The sequence below is a fragment of the Pristis pectinata genome, chromosome 1 (assembly GCF_009764475.1).
Source record: "Pristis pectinata isolate sPriPec2 chromosome 1, sPriPec2.1.pri, whole genome shotgun sequence".
Classification (NCBI taxonomy): Eukaryota; Metazoa; Chordata; class Chondrichthyes; order Rhinopristiformes; family Pristidae; genus Pristis; species Pristis pectinata.
Window position 1 is genome coordinate 3,850,701 of NC_067405.1, and position 23,863 is coordinate 3,874,563.

At 49.9% G+C, this 23,863-nt stretch overlaps 1 protein-coding gene across 1 annotated transcript in view; it reads right to left on the minus strand.

Moving 5' to 3' along the window:
- Positions 1 to 41: 41 nt before the first annotated feature.
- LOC127575050 (obscurin-like protein 1) overlaps positions 42 to 23,863 on the minus strand; it is a 105,326-nt gene continuing 81,504 nt past the window's right edge. Inside the window, 10 exon segments of the mRNA XM_052024681.1 lie at positions 42 to 373; positions 2,237 to 2,640; positions 4,625 to 4,729; positions 10,131 to 10,170; positions 10,172 to 10,293; positions 15,512 to 15,665; positions 18,309 to 18,421; positions 19,459 to 19,725; positions 20,119 to 20,385; positions 21,828 to 22,100. Coding sequence (XP_051880641.1) covers positions 101 to 373; positions 2,237 to 2,640; positions 4,625 to 4,729; positions 10,131 to 10,170; positions 10,172 to 10,293; positions 15,512 to 15,665; positions 18,309 to 18,421; positions 19,459 to 19,725; positions 20,119 to 20,385; positions 21,828 to 22,100 — 2,018 coding nt within the window. The 3' untranslated portion in view covers positions 42 to 100.

The following is a 23,863-nucleotide window of genomic DNA, read 5'->3' on the forward strand; positions in this document are numbered from 1 at the left end:
CTGTTCCTGTGCTGTATTCTGCCTCTAAATTACTGGCAGGGAAGTGACGTTACGTATCAGAAGAGGCGGTGTACGTGGTGCATTGGGCTCCAGCTGACCTTCACCTTTGACTGTGAGCTGGGCACTGGGATCGCGCCTTCCCAGCGGTGAACTTGACCAGGCCACTCATCTCGGGGGATGTCTGGCTCAGGACGAGAACGCTGGATGGTGCCGTGGTTCTCCACCGGACTCCCTTCCCGTTCTGAAGGAGCTGCCCATTGAGGCTCCACTGCGGGGGTCTGATGACGGGCACCGAGACCTCGCACTCCAGCTCAGCTCCCCCGGGAGCCGTCACCTCCACGTCCTCCAGGTCCTTCACCATCAGGATGGCTTGCTCTGGCATGAGAGTCGAATCAGCAAAAGGGTCATTCCAAGGGGTCGACAACATTCCCTCTATCACCCCCCCCACTTCATCTTTTTCTTTCTGACACCTTCCTCTCTTGTGCTTTCATTTCGCTCTTCCCATCATATCTGAGGAACACTGGGATAGGAGAGGCCATTCAGCCCTCAAGCACGGCTCCCCCGGGTGCTCCAGTTTCCCCCCCCACACCCCAAAGACAACAGGGTTGGGAGGTTAATTGGCCGCTGTACATTGTCCCTGTGTGTGGGTGAGGGGTAGAAGCTGGGAGCGGGGAGTTAGGACATAGAACAGTACAGCACAATACAGGCCCTTCGGCCCACAATGCTGTGCCGACCTTTAAACCTCGCCTGAGACTATCTAACCCTTTCCTCCCACATATCCCTCTATTTTAAATTCCTCTATATGCTTATCTAGTAATCTCTTGAATTTGACCAACGTATCAGCCTCCACCACCGTCCCAGGTAGCGCATTCCATGCCCCAACCACTCTCTGGGTAAAAAACATCAAGGAAACTTCCCACCCATTACCTTAAAGCCGTGCCCTCTTGTATTGAGCATTGGTGCCCTGGGAAAGAGGCGCTGGCTGTCCACTCTATCTATTCCTCTTAATAATTTGTACACCTCTATCATGTCTCCCTTCATCCTCCTCCTCTCCAAAGAGTAAAGCCCTAGCTCCCTTAGTCTCTCCTCATAATGCAAAGTTGATGGGAAGAGCTGACAATCTGCTGCAGGAACTCAGCGAGACCCTGCATCAGGACTGGGAGTGGAGAGGGGAGATGGCCGGTATAAAGTAGTGGGGGGGGGGGGGGGGGGGGGGGGGGAAGCAGTGAAATAAGGGCCAGAGGTGATTGGTGGACCGAGGAGGGGTGTAGGATGACAGGCAGGTTACACCAGGTAGGGGAGGGGGAGCGGGGATGGAGTTGGGAGACAGTGGCAGGTGGGTGATAGATGGAGGCAGACAGAGGAGGAGGAAAGTAAGGGCAGATGGAAGGAAGGGAGGGTGAGGGTTGGAGACAGCTGCTGGAGGGAGATAAGCAGGAACACGGCTATCAGTATTGATGGGAATGTCGAGAGAATAAAACAGGATTAATGTAATTAAATGGGTGGTTGATTCTTAGTGCAAATAGTGTGCCAAAGGACCTGTTTCCGTGCTGTATCTGACTAAACAGTAAGGCCCTGGAGAGTGGTGTAGAACAGAGGCGCCTTGGAGTTCAGATGTACCTGGTTCCCTGAAAGTGGAGTCACAGGTAGACAGGGTGGTGAAGAAGGTATTTGGCATGCTAGCCTTTATAAGTCAGGGCATTGAGTATAGAAGTTGGGACATTATGTTGCAGTTGTACAAAATGCTGGTGAGGCTGCACTTGGAGTATTGTGTTCCGTTTTGGTCGCCCTGTTAGAGAAGAGGTGTTATGAAACCGGAAGGTGTGCAGGAAAGATGTACAAGGACGTTGCCAGGACTGAGTTGTAGGGAGAGGTTGGACAGGCTAGGACTTCATTCATTGGAGCGTAGGAGATTGAGAGGTGATCTTATAGAGGTGTATAAAATCATGAGGGGCATTGATAGGGGGAGTACACACAGTCTTTTTCCCAGGGTTGGGGAATCGACAACTAGAGGGCATAGGTTTAAGGTGAGAGGGGAAAGATTTAATAAGAACTTGAGGGGCAACTTTTTCACCCAGAGGGTGGTCTGTATATGGAACGAGCTGCCAGAGGAAGTGGTTGAGGCAGGTACATTAACAACATTTAAAAGACACTTGGACAGGTACATGGGTAGGAAAGGTTGAGAGGGATATGGGCCAAACAAGGGCAAATGGGACTAGTTTGGATAGACATCTTGGTCGACATGGATGAGTTGGGCCGAAGGGCCTGCTTCCATGCTGTATGACCCTGACTCAAATTCCCCAATTAATTTTGTTTCCATCACTCTTCTAACCAGTAAGTTCCAGAAGGGGTGAGTTGGTTTTACCGATGTACCTTCCACCAGGACCTTGGCAGATGACTGGTCATCGAAGGCATCGCAGGTGTAGGTGTCCTCATCCTCGAAGCCGATGTCATGGATGACCAGCTTGCGGTAACAGTCTTCACTGCAGATCTCGTACTTGTCCGTGGGCTGGAGCTCCTCGCCACCCCGGTACCAGCGCACCCTGGCCCGAGGCTTGGACACCTTGCACTCCAGGATGACCTTGTGCTTCTCCAGCGCCGTCTTGTCCCGCAGTGGCTTGACGATCTTAATTGGCAGCTCTGTGGGGAAGAGGCAGACAGCATGAAGTCATGGGTAGGTGGTATCCCCAAAATGTAAGTGACCACCTCCCCTCTCAACAACAGTTGGACAGGTACATGGATAGGAAAGGTTTGGAGGGATATGGGCCACATGGGACTGGCTTAGATGGGCATCTGGGTTGACGTGGGTGAATAATTGATTTGGTCACTGGTAATTGGTTTATTATTGTCATGTGTACCAAGATACAGTGAAGAGCTTCTGTTTGCGTGCCATCCAGACAGATCATTCCATACACAAGTACATCGAGGTAGTACTAAAGGAAAACAACAACAGAATGCAGAATATAGTGTTACAGTTACAGAGAAAATGCAGTGCAGGTAGACAATAAGGTGCAAGGGCCACGACGAGGTAGACTGAGAGATGAAAGAGTTCTTTATTGTATGAGAGGTCTGTTCAAGAGTCTTATGGTGGGATAGAAGCTGTCCTTGTGCCTGGTGGTGTGTTCTCAAGCTTTTATATCTGCTTCCGGATGGAAGGCAGAAGAAGAGAGAACGACCAGGGTGGGAGGGGTCCTTGATTACGTTGGCTGCTTTCCCGAGGATGATGGAAGTGCAGACCTGTTTCCCTGCTGTGTTACCCACTCCACCACTCAGATTACACCCAAGAGATTCCCCACCTCCCGCAGATTAGATTTAGGGAAGAGCGACCAACTGCTTCCCTTTCCCAAAGGAAGACTTGTGTTTATACACTGCAGCTCACCACCTGAGGATATCCCCGATCAATTCACAACATCAATGAAGTATAATCAAAGACCCCACCCACCCGGGTCATTCTCTCTTCTCTCCTCTTCCATCAGGTAGAAGATACAGGAGCCTGAGGGCACGTACCACCAGACTTAAGGACAGCTTCTACCCCACTGTGATAAGACTATTGAATGGTTCCCTTATACGATGAGATGGACTATGACCTCAAGATGTACCTTGTTGTGACCTTGCACCTTATTGCACTGCACTTTCTCTGTAGCTGTGACACTTTACTCTGTACTGTTATTGTTTTTACCTGTACTACATCAATGCACTCTGTGCTAACTCAATGTAACCGCACTGTGTAATGAATTGACCTGTACGATCGGTATGCAAGACAAGTTTTTCACTGTACCTCAGTACAAGTGACAATAATAAACCTATACCAATACCAGGACAGAGAAGATTCACGAGGATGTTACTGGGACTAGAGGGCTTGAGTTATAAGGAGAGACTGGATAGTCTGGGGCTGTTTTCCCTGAAGCGAAGAAGGTTGAGGGGTGACCTTATCGAGGTTTATAATATCTTTAGAGGCATAGATAAGGTGAATGGTCACAGTCTTTTCCCCAGGGTAGGGGAGGTTAAAACTAGAGGACATTTAAGGTGAGAGGTGAAAGATTTAAAAGGGTCCTGAGGGGCAACTTTTTCCACACAGAGGGTGGTAGATATATGGAACGAGCTGCCGGAGGAAGTGGTTGAGGCAGGTACAATTACATTGTGTAAAAGACATTTGGACAGGTACACGGATAGGAAAGGTTTAGAGGAATATGGACCAAACGTGGGCAAATGGGAGTAGCTCAGATAGATGCCTTGGTGAGCATGGACGAGTTGGGTTGAAGGGCCTGTTTCCGTGTTGTATGCATCTATAGAAGATAGGAAGTGTGGCAGCCAATTTATATGCAACAAGGCTACAACCAGTGTCAGACAATTTGATCTTTTTTGCTACAAGTGGGGGAGACACTGCGGAAGAATACCCTAAATCTTCTTTGCAAGAGAGGCCAGGGGATCTTTGACGTCCATCTGAATGAGTGAGACCGATGGCGGGGTGGAGATTGGGAAGCCTTGGCTGAACATCTCATGCAAAACTGATGAGAGACACTTTGGAGAGTCAGCCCGAATTTTGGGCTCAGGTGTCCGAAGTAAGATTTGAACCCGTAACATCGGGTTCCAGTCACTGAAAGCAAAGAAACAGCGGACTTACCATTGACGTCCAGGTGAGCTGCTGACTCAACGTTCTTTGCCGTGAATCGGATCTCCCCTGCATCCTCGGCCTTCACCTTGCAGATCAGCAAAAAATGTTTGGTCCCTGGATATTTGGAAAGAGAAAGAAGTTCATTCTTCACAACTCAGAGATGAAAGGGTCCCCTTTGACCCTCACCAATTTTTAATCGATGTACCATAGAAAGCACCCTATCCGGATGCATCATGCCTTGCTATAGCAGCTGCCTTGCCCAAGACCGCAAGAAACTGCACAGAGTTGTGGACTCAACGCAGTACATCACAGAAACCAGCCTCCCCTCCATGGACTCTGTCCACACTTCTCGCTGCCTTAGTAAAGCAGCCAACATAATTAAGGACCCCTCCCACCCCGGACATTCTCTCTTCTCCCCCCTGCCATCGGGCAGAAGATACAAAAGCCTGAAAGCACATACCACCAGGCTCAAGGACAGCTTCTATCCCGCTGTTATAAGACTATTGAACTAGTACAATAAAATGGACTCTTGACCTCACAATCTGCCTCTTCATGACCTTGCACCTATTGTCTGCCTGCACTGCACTTTCTCTGTAACTGTAACACTTTATTCTGCATTCTGTTATTGTTTTCCCTTGTACTACCTCAATGCACAGTTGTAATGAAATGATCTGTATGGATGGCATGCAAAACAAAGTTTTCACTGTACCTCGGTACATGTGACAGTAATAAACCAATTTACCAATTTCAAAAGAAACCCTGAATCCTTGCAACATGCCAAAACAGCTGGGTCCATTGAAGGTGGTTTGGATCAGAATTTAGTCAGCTTATTCTGTTCCCAAACTCACACCCATAAAAACAACTAACCACCCCCCTCCCAACACTGTCAACCAAGGCAACCAAGCACAGAGGGGGCTTGGCAGCGTTGATGCTGATGTCTCCCCTCATAGGGTGATATCCAGAATGGGGGCCATCATTTCAGAATAAATGGGAGCTTATCTGTGGAGGGGTTTCAAGAGCTGGGAGTCATTAGAACATAGAACATTACAGAAAAGTACAGGCCCTTCGCCCACAATGTTGTGCTGACATTTTATCCTGCTCTATCTAACCCTTTAATCCCACATAGCCCCCCATTTCTCTATCATTCGTGTGTCTATCTTAGGGTCTCTTAAATGTCCCGAATGTGTCTGTCCCCACAACCTCTGCCGGCAGTGCGTTCCACACACCCACCACTCTCTGTATAAAAAAAAACTTACCCCTGACATCCCCCTTATTCCTTCAATCACCTTAAAATTATGTCCCCTCATGTTAGCCATTGTCGCCCTGGGGAAAAAGTCTCTGACTGTCCACTCGATCTATGCCTCTTATCATCTTGTACACCTCTATCAAGTCACCTCTCATCCTCCTTCTCTCCAAAGAGAAAAGCCCTAGCTCACTCAACCTATCCTCATAAGACATGCTCTCCAATCCAGGTAACAGCCTGGTAAATCTCCTCTGCACCCTCTCTAAGGCTTCCACATCCTTCCTATAATGAGGAGACCAGAACTGAACACAATACTCCAAGTGTGGTCTAACCAGAATTCTATACAGCTGTATCATCACCTTGTGGCTCTTGAACTCAATACCACGACTAATGAAGGCCAACACACCATATGCCTTCTTAACAACCCTATCGACCTACGCGGCAACCTTGAGAGATCTATGGATGTGGACCCCAAGATCCCTCTGTTCCTCCACGCTGCTAAGAGTCCTGCCATTAACCTTGTATTCTGCCTTCAAATTCGATTTCCCGAAGTGTATCACTTCACACTCCAGGTTGAACTCCATCTGCCACTTCTCAGCCCAGCTCTGCATCCTATCAATATCCTGTTGTAATCTACAGCAACCTTCTACACTATCCACAACACCACCAACCTTTGTATCATCAGCAAACTTACTAACCCACTCTCCCACATCCTCATCCAAGTCATTTATTTAAAAAAAGAGCAGGGGTCCCAGAACAGATCCCTGCAGAACACCACTGGTCACCGACCTCCAGGCAGTATACGCTCCATCTACCACCCTCTGCCTTCTATGGGAGATCCAATTCTGAATCCACACAGCCAAGTTTCCCTGGATCCCATGCCTCCTGACTTTCTGAATGAGCCTTCCATGAGGAACCTTATCAAACACCTTACTGAAATCCATGTACACCACATCCACTGCTCTACCTTTATCAATGTGCTTTGTCACATCCTCAAAGAATTCAATCAGGCTTGAGGCACAACCTGCCCCTCACAAAGCCATGCTGACTGTCCCTAATCAGCCTATGCTTCTCCAAATGCCCATAAATCCTGTCTCTAAGAATCTTCTCCAGTAATTTGCCCACCTTGGAATAAGCTACTCCAGGAAGCTCTGGAGGTGCAGTCATTGAAGGTAGATTTTTGTATTATCAAAGCAGGAAAGTTGAATTAAAACCAAGATCACATCAATTATTATCTTATTGAATGGAAGAGCAGGTTTGAGGGGCCGAATAGCCTACTCCTGTTTTTTTATTCATCTGGAATACTTTGAACAGATCTGGTCTCACTACCTTAGCAAGGATATACTTGTGCAATCCTTTTCTACCCTGCCGCCATGTCTTCCTCCTCTGCATTTCACAACTCCTACATTCTTCTGTCTATGTTGCCAGCAAGGCGCAGTATTTACTGCCCCTCCCTCACTGCCCTGCAGAAGGTGGTGGTCAGTTACTTTCTTGAACCACTGCAGTCCTTCCGGTGAAGGCGCTCCCCCTGGCGCTGTTGCAGAGGGAGTTGCAGGATTCAGACCCAGCAATGATGAAGTCAAGCGGTTTGGAGGGGGTGATGTTCCCATGTGCCCACTGCTCTTGTCCCGTGTGGGAATGGTCATGGGTTTGGGAGGTGCTGTCGGAGTAGCCTGGGTGAGTAACTGCGGCGCCTCTACTTCCTCAGGAGGCTAAAGAAATTTCGTTTGTCCCTTTTGACTCTCACCAACTTTTATCGATGCACCATAGAAAGCATCCTATCTGGATGTATCACGGCTTGGTACGGCAACTGCTCTGCCCAGGACCGCAAGAAACTGCAGAGGGTTGTGGACACAGCTCAGCACATCACAGACGCCAGCCTCCCCTCCTTGGACTCTGTCTTTACCTCTCATTGCCTTGGTGAAGCAGCCAGCATAATCAAAGAGCCACCCACCCCGGGGACATTCTCTCTTCCATCGGGCAGAAGATACAGGAGCCTGAGGGCACGTACCACCAGACTTAAGGACAGCTTCTACCCCACTGTGATAAGACTATTGAACGGTTCCCTTATACGATGAGATGGACTCTGACCTCACAATCTACCTTGTTGTGACCTTGTACCTTATTGCACTGCACTTTCTTCTGTAGCTGTGACCACTTACTCTGTACTGTTATTGTTTTTACCTGTACTACATCAATGCACTCAGTACTAACCCAATGTAACTGCCACTGTGTAATGAATTGACCTTGTACGATCGGTGTGCAAGACAAGTTTTTCACTGGTACCTCGGTACAAGTGACAATAATAAACCAATACCAATACCATTTTGTAGACGGTGCACACTGAAGCCACTGTGTGCTGGTGGTGGGGAGGTGAATATTTCGGGTGGTTGATGGGGTCATGGTTATAGAGTCGTGTGTTATACAGCACGCAAAACAGGCCCTTCGGCCCACGCTCGATAATGCCCGACCACGTTGCCTAACTGAACTAATCCCATCTGCCTCTGTTTGGCCCATATCTCTCTAAACCTTCTTATCCATGTACCCATCCAAGTGTCTTTTAAATGCTGTTATTGTACCTGCCTCAACCACTTCCTCTGGCAGCTCGTTCCATAAAACCCACCACCCTCCAGGGGAACAAGTTGCCCCTCAGGTCCCCTTTTAAATCTTTCCCCTCTCACCTGAAACCTATGCCCCTAGTTTTGAATTCCCCTACCCTGGAGAAAAGACTGTGTGCCTTCCACCCTATCTATGCCATTTTCATTTAAGGATGACTTCCATCTCTCCAAATCCTAATTTTAGCTCCTTATCTACGCCTCTAATGATTTTATAAACCTTGATAAGGTCACCCCTTGGCTTCCTACACTCCAGAGAAAAAAATGCCAGCCTATCCTTATAACTCAAACCCTTTTATCCTGCATGGTATTAAACTTGAGAATTGTTAAATCTGCACTCATCCAGACTATTCTGTCACACTCCTGACCTGATGGTGGAAAGTCCCTGTGGTGTCAGAGGGCAAGTCAGATACTTTATGTCTTCAGAGACACAGGAGACTGCAGATGCTGGAATCTAGAGCCACACACAATGTGCTGGAGGAACAGTCACTAAAAGCAGCAGCAAACAAACTGCTGGAGGAACTCAGCGGGTCGAGCAGCGTCTGCAGAGGGAAAGGATTGTCAACGTTTTGGGTCGATACCCTGCAATGTCGACAATTCCTTCTCCCCCACAGAAGCTGCTCGACCCGCTGAGTTCCTCCAGCAGTTTGTTTGCTGCTGCTTTTAGTGACTGGTGTATCTGTAGCTCAGATCCCACCAGCTCGATCCTATTCAGGTTCTGTTTTTCCAAGCATTATGTGGTCCCCTGTGGAAAAGCAGACGATGCAGGAAATCCTCAGACAATGCGAGATGCTGCGGGACACATGAGAGATGGCAGATGCGGTGGTGACGGAGAAGCTGAGAGAACTGAGACACTGAGGGGCCTTCAGATGTGGGAGATTCATATTCAACAATAAGGAGTCGCCCATTTAAGACGAAGGGCAGCAAAAACAAGAGAGCATAGGTTCAAGGTGAGAAGAAAGAGTTTCAAAGGGGATCTGAGGGAAATTTTTTTTATACAGAGCGTGGTTGATACCTGGAACTCACTACCAGAGGATGAGGTGGAATCAGATACAATGAGTGTGTTTATGGGACATTAGGCACTCAAATAGTCAAGGTGTAGAAGGATGCAGAGCTAGTGTGGGCAAATGGGTTTCGTGTAGGTGTCCCCGTTGCCGTGCTGTATAACTCTATGAAGCCCTGCATCAGGAGTGAGATTGTTCTTAGAACCTGTCTGGATTTGAAATGAACTCCCATGTTGAAAGCTCTCCACCCAGTCCGCTCTGTGGGAATAATGTTCCGGACATTCCGGACAATGTTCTGGACAGTCAGAGACTTTTTCCCAATGGCTAACACTAGGGGACATAATTTTAAGGTGATTGGAGGAAGATATAAGGGAGATGTCAGGGGTAAGTTTTTTACACAGAGAGTGGTGGGTGTGTGGAACGCACTGCCGGCAGAGGTTGTGGGGGCAGATACATTAGGGACATTTAAGAGACTCTTAGACACATGAATGATAGAAAAATAGGGGGCTATGTGGGAAGGAAGGGTTAGGTAGATCTTAGAGCAGGATAAAATGTCGGCACAACATTGTGGGCTGAAGGGCCTGTACTGTGCTGTGGTGTTCTATGTTCTATGTACAATGATTTCTCAGGCATAGGATGCAAAGTCTTCTCACCCTCCTGTCTTATTTTGACGGTGTTGTTGGACTTGATTTTCCTCTCCGTTTTTGAACCACTCGCCCTTCACTCCCTCATGAGAAACTTCACAGACAAAAACCGCGTTGTCGTTCTCTCGCACCTCCAGGTCCTCCAGTTGCTTCACAATGCGGACTTCGCGTTCTGCAGAGAGAATAGATAAGACGGTCACTGCAAACGGGCAGAACCAAGCCATTTCTGTCCATGAAAATCAAAACCAAACTGCAGGTGATGGAACTCTAAAATCAAACCAGGAAACACTGGAAGCACTCAGCAGGTCAGGCAGCATCTGTGGAAAGAGAAACAGAGTCAATGTTTCAGGTTGGAGACCCTTTGTCAGAAGTGGGAAGGAGAAATGGTAATTGGTTTATTATTGTCACTATTGATAAGATAAGATATTTATTTATTAGTCACATGTACACCAAAACACACAGTGAAATGCATCTTTTTGTGTTACTGAGAATGTGCTGGGGGCAGCCCGCAAGTGTCGCCACGCTTCTGGCGCCAACATAGCATGCCCACAACTTCCTAACTTGTACGTCTTTTCGAATGTGGGAGGAAACCGGGGCACCCGGAGGAAACCCATGCAGAATCGGGGAGAACGTACAAGCTCCTTACAGACACCGGCGGGAATTGAACCCGGGTCGCTGGTGCTGTAATAGCGTTACACTAACCGCTACACTACTGTGCTGCCCCCAATCTATATGGCATTAGGTTTAAGATCAGAGGTGAGAGCTTTAAAAGGGACATCAGGGGCAGCTTCTTCACACAAAGGGAACTTGGAATGAGCTGCCAGAAATAGTGGTTGAGGCGGGCACATTAGCAACGTTTAAAAGCCATCTAGATAAGTACATGGATAGGAGAGGTTTAGAGGGCTATGGGCCAACCTTGGGCAGATGGGACTAGCTCGCTGGGAAACACAGTTGGCATGAACAAGTTGGGCCGAAGGACCTGATTTAGTGCTGTATGACTCTGTACTGAGATACAGTGAAAAGCTTTTGTGTGTGTGCCATCCAGACAGATCATTCCATCCACAAGTACATCGAGGTAGAACAAAGGGAAAACAAAACAGAACGCAGAATGTAGTGTTACAGTTACAGAGTAAGTGCAGTGCAGGCAGACAATAAGGTGCAAGGGCCCACGATGAGGTAGATTGTGAGTCAAGAGTTCATCTTTATCATACAAGAAGTCCATTCAAGAGTGGGATAGAAGCTGTCCTTGAGCCTGGTGGTACGTGCTTTGAAGCTTTTGTATCTTCTGCCCGATGGGAGGGGGGAGAAGAGAGAATGTCCGGGGTGGGAGGGGGTCCTTGATTATGTTGGCTGCTTTCCCGAGGCAGCACGGAGTGTGGAGGGGAGGCTGGTTTGTGTGATGGACTAGGCTGTGTCCACAACTCTCTGAAGCTTGTTAAACTGCAGGGTGGGTGGAGGAGCGGTGATATCTCTAACTGTGTAAAACCAGCGTGACCATGGAGACAGGCTGTAAAAAAGGTGATTAAGTTAGACTGCGGTGCAATGAAATTCCTTGCTCGTGTGAAGCTCTCAGAGTAAACAGTGTACACGGTAATAAATACAATGACAAGCACAAACAGCAGAATGGTGCAAGGTCAGTGAGTGCGTCGTCGAGTTTATCACCACTTGCACAATTACGGTGAGGTACAGGTACGCTGAAAAACGCGCTTTCAGCAGCATCACAGGCTCGTAGAATTGGAGCAGTTAGAGAGTGAGAACGTTGACAAAAGAATGTAGGAGTTGGGAAATGCAGATCAGGACGTGTGTGGCAGGTGAGAAATGAGTCAAGAGTTGAGAAATGTCCATCCTTGGTTAGGTGGGGAGACCAGACCTGTATGAAGTATTCCAGATGCAATCTCACCACAGCTGTACATAATTGAAGCAAGATATCTCATCCTGCTCTACATGTTGTAGCTTCTCCACACATGTCCATGCATCTTTAGCTGAACCAGAAATGTCTGATATCTGACATACCTATTGGATCGTGCTCTGTGCTCCAGATCCCATCAGCAACACCTACCAATGTAACATTGCCATTCTCCACTGCTGCTGAAACCCGACCACAGGCCTTCACTACTTCTGGTCACCTCTCGTTCCTCTAAGCTCAAAAGATTGTCTATCTATTTAACCTCCTCTCAAATCCCAGGGAAAAGGGAACTAAAGACTATAAGCCATCTGGATAAGTACGTGGATAGGAGAGGTTGAGAGAGCTATGGGCCAAACATGGGCAGATGGGACTAGCTCACTGGGCAGCACAGTCGGCATGGACGAGTTGGGCCGAAGGGCCTGTTTCCATAGTGTATGACTTTATGTCTCAAGGACAGGTTTCAGATGAGAGGGGAAAGATTTAAAAGGGGACCTGAGGGGCAACACAGAGAGTAGTCCGTTGCCAGAGAAAGTAGCCGAGGCAGGTACATAACAACATTTAAAGACATTTGGACAGGTACATGGATAGGAAAGGTTTAGAGGGATACGGGCCAAACGCGGGCAAATGGGACTGGCTTGAATGGACATCTTGGTCAGCATGGACCAGTAGGGCCAAAGGGCCTGTTTCCGTGCTGTATGACTCTAAATGACACACCCACCATCCCTGGAATCAATCCGCTGAACCTCCTCTGTCATCCCTGACCAGACCTGTCCTGCACCTTCCAATGTCGTCTCACCAGGGCCGCACGTAACTGGAGCGAGATATCTTTACTCCTAAATTCAAATCCTCTTGCAATAAAGCCAACGTACAATTTACTGAATATAAAAGCAGAGAATGCTGGAAATACTCAGCCGGTCAGGCAGCAGCTGTGGAGAGAGGAACAAACGTTAATATTTCAGTTCAGGGCAGGGAGATTTGCCTTCTAACCCTGCGAATTAACTTTCAGTGATTCATGTATGAGGGCCCCCAGCTAACTCTCAACAACCAGTCCAGATGAAGGGTCTCGACCCGAAACGTCATCTGTCCCTTTCACCCCACAGATGCGGCCTGACCCGCTGAGTTCCTCCAGCAGCTTGTCTTTTGCTCCAAATTCCTGTATCTGCAGTCTCTTGTGTCTCCTTTCACTCTTTCACCATCTGAAAAAATGTTCTGCCTTTCTACTGTAAGGATGACCTCACACTTTGCCACGCTGTATTCCACCTGTCATGTCCTTGCCCATTCACTTAGCCTGTCCATATCCCACTGAAGCCCCTCCGCCCACACTGTCACCAAGCCTAGTATCATCGAAAGGCAAGTTGTTGTATCTACGACCATCAATCAACCTCCCCAGACCAGTGCTGTTCCCAGTGGCGATAGGGGAGGGAATAAACCATGGTTGCATGGTGCACCAACTGGCTGTAGAACATTCCAGAGGAGCCAACGGCCCCAAGACGCAGGACCTGTTGGCCTTCACTCCGCACAGTCTTGCTGCTGATAGTCCCGACCACTCCATCCAAGAGAGGGAAGGTACAACCCCTGGGATTACTGTCCATGGGCCACTCCTCTCCCCACAGCATTGGGCTCAGAAGTGGAAGAGAATGAACCAGGCACCACCTTTGCAATATCCCAATCTCAGCTGCGCTGATGTAGCACCTTTCACACCGTCAGACCTCCACAGCCAATCAAATGCTTCGACAGGAGGAGAAATTGGGGGAATGAGACCGATGGGTGTGCTCTGAAAGCTAGCACAAGTACAATGGGCTGAATGGCCTCCTATTGTGTCAGGAGGAAATAAGCCATTAAAGTTTGTAGCTGGAGCACTGTGTGCAGTTGTGGTCACCAGACCCCAGGAGGAGGTGACCGCACTGGAGAGGTTGCAGAGGAGATTCCCCAGGAGGTTACCTGGGATGGAACGTTTCAGTCATGAGGCTGAGGCATGAGATTTGTTTTCCCTTGGAGCAGAGGAGGCTGAGGGGGGATCCGATAGAAGGAAACAAATTGAGGAGCTCAGATGGTCAGCAAAACAAAAGAGCTGATCATCAACTTCCGGAAGTGGCAGGCGTTGGGGGGGGTGGGGGGGGTGCAAGATGCATACCCTCCTGTTTAGATCAATGGTGCTGAGGTGGAGGTGGTTGAGGGCTTCAAGTTCCTAGGGAGAAACATCACCAATAGCCTGTCCTGGTCCAACCACATAGATGACACTGCCAAGAAAGCTCACCAGTGCCTTACTTCCTCAGGAAGCTAAAGAAATTTGGTACGTTCCCCATTGACCCTCACCAATTTTTATCGATGCACCATAGAAAGCATCCTATCCGGATGCATCACGGCTTGGTACGGCAACTGCTCTGCCCGGGACCGCAAGAAACTGCAGAGAGTTGTGGACACAGCTCAGCGCATCACGGAAACCAGCCTCCCCTCCATGGACTCTGTCTACACTTCCTGCTGCCCCAATAAAGCAGCAAACATTCTCACCCCACCCCCTCCCATTGGGCAGAAGGTACAAAAGCCTGAAAGCACGTACCACTGGGCTCAAGGACAGCTTCTATCCTGCTGTTATAAGACTATTGAACAGTTCCCTAGTACAATAAGATGGACTCTTGCCCTCACAATCTACCTTGTTATGACCTTGCACCTTATTGTCTGCCTGCACTGCACTCTCTCTGTAACTGTAACACTTTATTCTGCATTCTGTTATTGTTTTCCCTTGTACTACCTCAATGCACTGTGTAATGAATTGATCTGTACGAATGGTGTACAAGACCAGATTTTCACTGTACCTTGGAACAAGTGGCAATAATAAACCTATTCCAATTCTACAGACCACTGGTCCATGGCAGGGGTCTTGCTGCTCAAGAGATAAGGAGATACAAGAGACTGCAGATGCTGGAATCTGGAGCAACACACAATCTGCTGAAGGAACTCAGCGGGTCGGGCAGCATCTGTGGAGGGAGATGGACAGCCGATGTTTTGGGTCGACTGTCCATTTCCCTCCAAGATGCTGCCTGACCCATTGAGTTCCTCCAGCAGATTGTGTGTTGCTCAAGAGATGTGGTTTGTGAACTGACATGACCACGAGACGTCCTTGTATGCATCAGACAAATGTAAGACAATGGGGATATGTTAAATGGCCAACACCAAACCAGGCAGCAGACGCCTTCAGCTAAGTTATTTTGTGATAGGCATCAAGGAAGCTTCCACCCCATCACATCAAACATGACAATAGGCGTACTTGATCTGTCTGCCAATAATTGGGATATTTACCCGGAGAGTTTGCCGTCACAACACGACCTTTGGGTGTTTGGGCTCTCTGTCCTCAGTAGCTTTCCGACCGTCTTTGTGAAATACACATCCACCGACATCACTGTCTCTGTTGACTCAGTGACTCAGTCACAACATATCCAATCATACGTTCCTTCTAAACCAGTGAAGACAAGACCAAACTTACCATAAACTTCCAGCTTGGCGGAGGTTTTGTTATCACCAGCATCACAGGTGTAAATTCCAGATTCTTCCACTCCGCATCTCCCCAGCTGGACAACCCGCTTCCTCCCCATGGAATAAATCCGGATACTTTTGTTGGGTTTGATCTCCAAGTCATCCTGTTGCAGGAACAATCAACAATCACAGTAAAATTCTGATATTCCGGCATCTGATTGGTCAGAAGTCCTGATGCTCTGGTATCTGGCACACTCATTGGTCCAGAATGTGAGCCAGCAGTCTGAGTGAAAGTGGAGTGTAGGGGCCAGGGTCCAGAACTCCGGGATTCGGGAATGTGGGTGGGTTTGCAGTTAGAGCAGGGATCTGCTATGCTTGTGTTTCCTGCTCCATTGTAACCCAGTGGATTCACTGGAAAATTTATTATACTACCATGTGGTATGTAAAGAAAATGAAATGGAAGTGTGTTTGGGAATTAATTGGAGTACCATTCAATAGTCCGGAATACCGACTAGCACTGCGCTACCATACTGAGGGGTATCGGATTATCACCATCCCATCACACACTCCCGGGGTCAGACACAGAGTGAAGCTCCCTCCACACCGTCCCATCACACACTCCCAGGGTCAGACACAGGGTGAAGCTCCCTCCACACCGTCCCATCACACACTCCCAGGGTCAGACACAGGGTGAAGCTCCCTCTCCACCGTCCCATCACACACTCCCGGGGTCAGACACAGAGTGAAGCTCCCTCCACACCGTCCCATCACACACTCCCAGGGTCAGACACAGGGTGAAGCTCCCTCCACACCGTCCCATCACACACTTCCGGGGTCAGACACAGAGTGAAGCTCCCTCTACACCGTCCCATCACACACTCCCGGGGTCAGACACAGAGTGAAGCTCCCTCTACACCGTCCCATCACACACTCCCACAACATGACAGCATGGACTAGATAATGAAAGAACACATTGTACGTTGGATAAATCTCCTAATCTCAAGGGTACGTAAACAAAGTTTGTGTTATCTGTCCTTACAAGTTAACCCTTTAACCCGCACATCAATCTGGCAGGGCCACTATCCCCCTTTCTGATACAGAAAAATACAACATTTTCGTAGCATCTTTGAGACTTCACAAATTCCCATTCATCGAGGTTCTCACTAATGTAGGAAACCCAGCAACCATAATGGACAGGACCCTTGCAACGCACAGCAGGATCCCATCTGTTGGTATGACAAATATCGGTCCCCAGGACACTGGCTTTACTTCCTTCGAAACAGTGGCTGTTGGACCCAAAATGCTGGAGGAACTCAGCAGGACATTTGAGTCCTGATGAAGGATCTCGGGCCAAAACGCCGACTGTTCATTTCCCTCCATGGACGCTGCCCGACCCGCAGAGTTCCTCCAGCACTTTGTGTTCGTTGCTCCAGATTTCCAGCATCTGCAGAATCTCTTGTGACTGTTGGACCTTTCCCGTTCTCCTGTAACGCAGTGTGGCCCACGTCACATCCAACAGCCAGCGCTCCTGAAAGCTCTCCCGCTGTACCCAATGAGAAACTCCAATTGGATTATAGAGTCATACTGCACGGAAACAGGCCCTTCGGCCCAACTCGTCCATGCCGACCAAGGTGCCTATCTCAGCTCGTCCCATTTACCTGCATTTGGTTGATATCCCTCCTACCCATGTACCTGTACAAATGTCGTTTAAACATTGCAATTGCACCCATCTCTACCACTTCCTCTGGCAGCTCGTTCCACACACCCACCACCCTCTGCGTGAAAAACATGACCCTCAAGATCTCCTTTAAATCTTTCCCCTCTTACCTTAAAACTATGCCCTCTAGTTTTAGATTCCTCTACCCTGGGAAAAAAAACTGTGACTATCTACACCCCTCATGATTTTACAAACCTCGATAAGGTCACCCCTCAGCCTCCTTCACTCCAGGGAAACAGTCCCGGCCTATCCAGTCTCTCCTTATAACTCAAGCTCTCCAGTCCCGGTAACATCCTCGTGAACTTCTTCTGCACCCTCTTGAGCTTAATCACATCCCTCCTATGTCTAGGTCACCCTGCTACAGTAGAGGTGTTATTAAACTGGAAAGACCGCAGAAAACATTTACAAAGATGTTTCCAGGACTTGAGGGACTGATTTATAGGAAGAGGTTGGACAGACTAGGACTTCATTCCTTAGAATGTAGGAGACTGAGAGGTGATCTTACAGAGGTGTATAAAATCACGAAGGGCATAGGTAGGGTGAATGCACTCAGTTTTGTTCCCATAGTGGGGGAATCAAGAACTAAAGGGCATAGGTTTAAGGTGAGAGGGGAGAGATTTAATAGGAATTTGAGGGGCAACTTTTTTTTGTGGATATGTGGAATGAGCTGCCAGAGGAAGTGCTTGAGGCAGGTATAATAACAACTTTTAAAAGACATTTGGACAGGTACATGGATAGGAATGGTTGAGAGGGATATGGGCCAAATGTGGGCAAATGGGACTAGCATGGATGGGGCATCTTGGTCAGCATGGACCAGTTGGGCCGAAGGGCCCGTTTCAGTGCTGTATAACTCTATAACTGCACACAATGCTTCAAGTGTGGTCTCACTAACATCTTCTACAGCTGAAGTGGTAGATACATTTTTGAAAGATCAGTGTACTGCAGTCTGTGGGGATCTGGCACAGCGAAGGAGCAGATCAGCCATGATGGGTCAGGTTTGAGGGGCCGAGTGGCCTATTCCTGCTCTTAGTTTTCCTTTCTGCCCAAGGCCACGGGGCAGTTGGTGAACCCTAAAGTAGGTTCTACCTACCTTATACCATCTGACCTCCACGTTAGGACGGGACAGTTCACACTCCAAGGTGACGATGGTGGTTTCGGGAACCTGTAGATCCTTCAGGTGCTTCAGGAAGGTCACGGGGGGCTCTGAAACAGACCCAAAACAGGGCAGGGTGAGCGGGGACCTTGTTGGATGGGATGGTGGAGTGTAGTGTGAGGAGAACTCTGTGCTCTATCTCCATCCAGCGACATCACACAAACAAAGTGTATCGTGAGGTTGGACAAACCTGGGCTGTTTTTTCATAAGATTTCTTTATTAGTCACATGTACATCAAAGCACACAGTGAAATGCACCTTTTGCATAGAGTGTTCTGGGGGCAGCCCGCAAGTGTCGCCACGCTTCCGGCACCAACATAGCACGCCCACAACTTCCTAACCCGTACGTCTTTGGAATGTTGGAGGAAACCGGAGCACCCGGAGGAAACCTATGCAGGTACACTGGGAGAACGTACAAACTGCTTGCAGACAGTGGGCAGAATTGAACCCGGGTCACTGAAGCTGTAATAACATTACGCTAACCGCTACATTACAGTGCCAGCCATTTTTCTCTGGGCTGTCGGAGACTGAGGGGAAACCTGATAGAGGTTTATAAAGTTATGAGAGGCATAGACAGAGTAGACAGTCAGAGTTTATCCCAGGGTGGAAATGTCGAATACATAGCTTGAAGGTGAGAGGGTGAAAGGAGATTTTCGGGGCAAGTTTTCTTACACAGAGAACGGTAGGTGCCTGGAACGGGCTGTCAGGGGAGGTGGTGGGAGCTGATACAGTACAATAGCAATGTTTAAGGGGCATTTAGATAGGCCCATGACTGGGCCAGAAATGGAGGGATATGGATCATGTGCAGGCAGATGGGATTGGTTAGATTGGCACAATGGCCAGTACAGACATGGTGGGCTGAAGGGCCTGTTCCTGTGCTGTACTGTTCTGTGTTAAGTTGCTTTGTGAGAACCCTGAGCAGGTTGAGACACGGGGCGGTGGGTGGTCAGAAGTCAGGACACGGGGCAGGGTCGGCAGTCGGGACCTGGGGCAGGGTCAGCAGTCGGGACACGGGGCAGGGTCGGCAGTCGGGACACGGGGCAGGGTCGGCAGTCGGGACACGGGGCAGGGTCGGCAGTGAACGTTACCTCGAACAGTGAGCCTTGCTGAGCACCGGATGCTGTCGCTCTGGAACACGATGGTTCCCGTGTCCTCAAGCGTGAGATCGGACAGCGTGAGACTGTGGTACTTCCCCGTCACACTGATCCGTTGGTTGGGGCATGGCTTCACACGGATTCCGTCTTTGATCCACACCCCCTCAACATCCGGGTGGGACAACTCCACTTGGAATGTGACAGCCTCCTTCTCAAAGATCTCCATGTCCACCAGGGACTTCCTCAGGCTAATTCTCCGAGCTAGATCCAAGGAAAAATTGGGAGCAAGTTAATCCCATCCAAGGCCCACAGCTCCTCCCTCCTTCCCACTGGGGCCCTGGTTCATGCAGATGTGCGTCTCATCCCTGTTGTCAGTCTCGGAGTCTGTCTCTGTCCCTCAAACACCAGTCCTGTCCTCAGCAGCACCCACAACTTCAGCAAGTTCTGCTCTGTGGTAAGGATGGGTAAACTACACTATCCCATCACACGCTCCTGGGGTCAGACACAGAGTGAAGCTCCCTCTGCACCGTCCCGTCGCACACTCCCGGGCTCAGACACAGGGTGAAGCTCCTTCTACACTGCCCCATCACACACTCCCAGGACAGGGACGTACGAGCCAGCCCGCTGCTCTTTGCTGAGGATAGCGGCACTTACGCTCCACGCTGAGCTTGCTCTGCGTCCTGTCGTGCAGTGTCTCACAGCGGTAGTTCCCCCGGTCACCGACAGTGGCTCCGAGCACGGTCAGCCTCCTGAGCCTGCCTTCCCGCTGGAGCAGGAACCTGTGTCCAGCCTGGATGACCACTCCTTGCTTGATCCACTGGACCTCGGCCGTCTCGCAGCTCACCTCCACCTCGAAAGTGGCGTCCTGGAACTCCTCCACCACCACGTTCACCATCTTCTTAGTGAACAGGATCTGGGCCTCTGCAGAGAGATCGGCATGGACATGAACACTCTCCCTCCCTCTGTGTCTCATTACCGCGCCCCCCCAACTCCCAGAAGTTAAGTGGGCCATACCTCATTGTAACCCTCCAGGCTCCACAACGTTTGATGGGCACCACTTTACAGACAGGCTAGGACCTTACTCCTTGGAGCGTAGGAGACTGAGGGGGGATCTTATAGAGGTGTATAAAATCATGGGGGGTGTAGACAGGGTGAATGCACTCAGTCTTTTTCCCAGGGTTGAAGAATCAAGAACTAGAGGGTATAGGTTTAAGGTGAGAGGGGAGAGATTTAATTGGAACCTGAGGGGCAACTTTATTTTTTTAAGCACACAGAGGGTGATCCATATATGGAACGAGCTGCCAGAGGAGGTGGTTGAGCTAGGGACAATAACAACGTGTGGACAGGGGAATGGATTGGAAGGTTTAGGTGGTTTCGGGCCAAACGCGGGCAGATGGGACGAGCTTAGATGGGCATCTTGGTCAGCATGGACCGGTTGGGCTGAAGGGCCTGTTTCTGTGCTGTATGATCCAGGCTGTGGGAGGATCATCAAGAATCAGGTTCTAATCCACAAGCCCTCAATCCAATCCAATGGTCAGCATGGATATGATGGGCCAAAGGGCCTGTTTCTGTGCCGTGTGACTGTGAAGTCGGACAAACTCGGGCTGTTTTCAGCGTCGGAGACTGAGGGGAGACCTGATAGAAGTTTATAAAATGATGAGATCCACAGAGAGAGTAGACAGCCGGGATCCTTTTCCCAAGTTCAAAATGTTTTATACTAGAGGGCATGAATTTAAGGTGAGAGGGGGTAAGTTCAAAGCAGATGTGCAGTGGGTGCCTGGGATGTGCTGCCAGGGGTGGTGGTGGAGGCAGATACGATAGAGGTGTTTAAGAAACTCTTAGGCAGAGGATGGAGGGGTATGGACCTTGTGTAGGCAGAAGGGATTAGTTTAATTTGGTGTTATTAGCTTAATTAGTTCAGCACAAGATTGTGGGCCAAAGGGCCTGTCCCTGTACTGTTCTATGTTTTATGAACACAGAGCCATCTCCCACTAGTCCATTAAACATCCGTGCATATTATGGACCCTGGTTTCAAGTGAGATTTAAAAGGGACGTGAGGGGCAAGTTTTTCCACACAGAGGGAGGTCCGTATATGGAACGAGCTGCCAGAGGAAGTGGTTGAGGCAGGTACATTAACAACTTTTAAAAGACACTTGGACAGGTACATGGATAGGAAAAGTTTGGAGCGATGGGGGCCAGATGGGATTAGCTTAGGTAGACAACTTGGTCGGCATGGACCGGTTGGGCCAAAGGGCCTGTTTCCGTGCTGTGTGACTCAGGAATCTATAAGCCAGTGGGTCTCGGTGACAGTGTGTTAGTTTAGAAGTGCTCCCCACCCCCCATCAGTGATTCCAGTGTCCTACCTTGCACCTGAAGGTTGGCCCTGGAGATGATGCCCTCGGCCTCCGCTGTGACTCTGGTCACCTCACCTGCCCGACAGTCACGTATCAACAGCGTGTGGCACAGCCCGTTCTGTGAGACCAGGTACGTGTCGCTGTCCGGTGGGACCTCGGAACTGTTCACCCTCCACACCAGCTGCACGTCCTCGGGCGATACCATGCACTTGAACTTGGCCTCCTCTCCCTCCAGCACCGTGATGTTGTGGAGGTCGGAGATGAACTCCACCACCCGTGGAACTGAAACCAGAGGAAGACCCTTCGGGTCAGTGACCGCAAGACCTCTGCGTGAGCCGACACTGACAGACACCGATCGCCCCAGGTGGAATGGCCGGACGGTTGGTCAGTGAGCAGGGAAGAGGGTTAGAGAGGGGATTCCTGAGTCAGGGATGGCCCACAATAATGGAGTGATAGGTAATGGGAACGTAGGCTGTTGTTGGGCCAGAGGGGGTTCCCGGGAATAGGGAGGGAGGGAGGGAGATGGTGGAAACATCACGAGAGGATCTGATTTAGAACCACAAAAGTTTTCTTTTTTTAGGTATCAGAGCTGGAGCCAGTGGGTGCATGGGGTGATGGGTGACTGGGTCCCAGGGGTGGGAGTTGAATGGGTCAATGGGACCCAGGGGTGGGAGCTGGGAGATGGGTCAATGGGACCCAGGGGTGGGAGCTGGGAGATGGGTCAATGGGACCCAGGGGTGGGAGCTGGGAGATGGGTCAATGGGACCCAGGGGTGGAAGATGTGTCAATGGGATGTGGTGGGAGCCAGGGTGTGACCCAGGAGGTGGATCAAAGGCACCAGGGGTGGAAGCAGGGAGATGGGTCATTGGGACCCAGGATGGGTCAATGGGACCCAGGGGTGGAAGATGGGTCAATGGGACCCAGGGGTGGAAGATGGGTCAATGGGACCCAGGGGTGGGAGATGGGTGAAGGGGATGTGGTAGGAGCCAGGCTGTGACCCAGGAGGTAGATCAAAAGCACCAGGGGTGGGAGCAGGGAGATGAGTGGGTGGTTTAGGGGTGGGGCAAGAGCTGAGGGGTGGGGGGGAAGGATGGGGACAGTGGGGGGATGAGACCGGGGGAGTGAGGGGAGGGATGGGTGAATGGATCGAGGGAGACTCGGACCAGTGGTTGAGCAGAGACAGGAGGAGGTGAGGGAGAAGTTCTGGGGGTCCTGGCGGTAACACATAGGCCGAGACATCACCACTGACCGTTGACAGACACTCGCGCTGCCGTCCTGTCATCCTTGGACTCGCAGGCGTACTCCCCCTCATCCTCCAGGGCCACCTTGGTCAGGGTCAAGGACCGCAGGCGCCCCTCGGCCCGGATGATGTGCCTCCGGCTGGGCTCCACCTCCTCGCCGTCCTTCAGCCACACTACGTCACCTTTGGCCTTGCTCAGCTCACACCACAGGGTGACCGTACCATCTCGCTGCACACACAGGTCCTCCAGCCTCAGCACAAACAGCAGCGGGAGCTCTGCAAAGACCCAGGTCATCATTAAATCCCTTCTGGCAGGGTAGGGACTCAGAACATTCCAGCACAGTCCAGGCCATTCAGCCCACAATGTTGTGCCGACATCTTATCCTGCTCTAAGATCTATCTAACCCTTCCTTCCACAAGGCTGCGTCCTCAGCCCTCTACTCTACTCCCTATACACTCACGACTGTGTGGCCAGATTCTGCTTTAACTGCTCTAACAAGTTTGCAGATGATACCACCGTTGTAGGCCGTACCTCAAACAGCGATGAGTCGGAGTACAGGAAGGAGATAGAGAGCTTAGTGGAATGGTGTCATGACAACAACCTTTCCCTCAATGTCAACAAAACAAAAGAGCTGGTCATTGACTTCAGGAAAGGGGGCAGTGTACATGCACATGTCTACATCAATGGTGCTGAGGTCAAAAGGGTTGAGAGCTTCAAGTTCCTGGGAGTGAACATCACCAACAGCCTGTCCTGGTCAAATCACGTAGATGCCACGGCCAAGAAAGCTCACCAACACCTCTACTT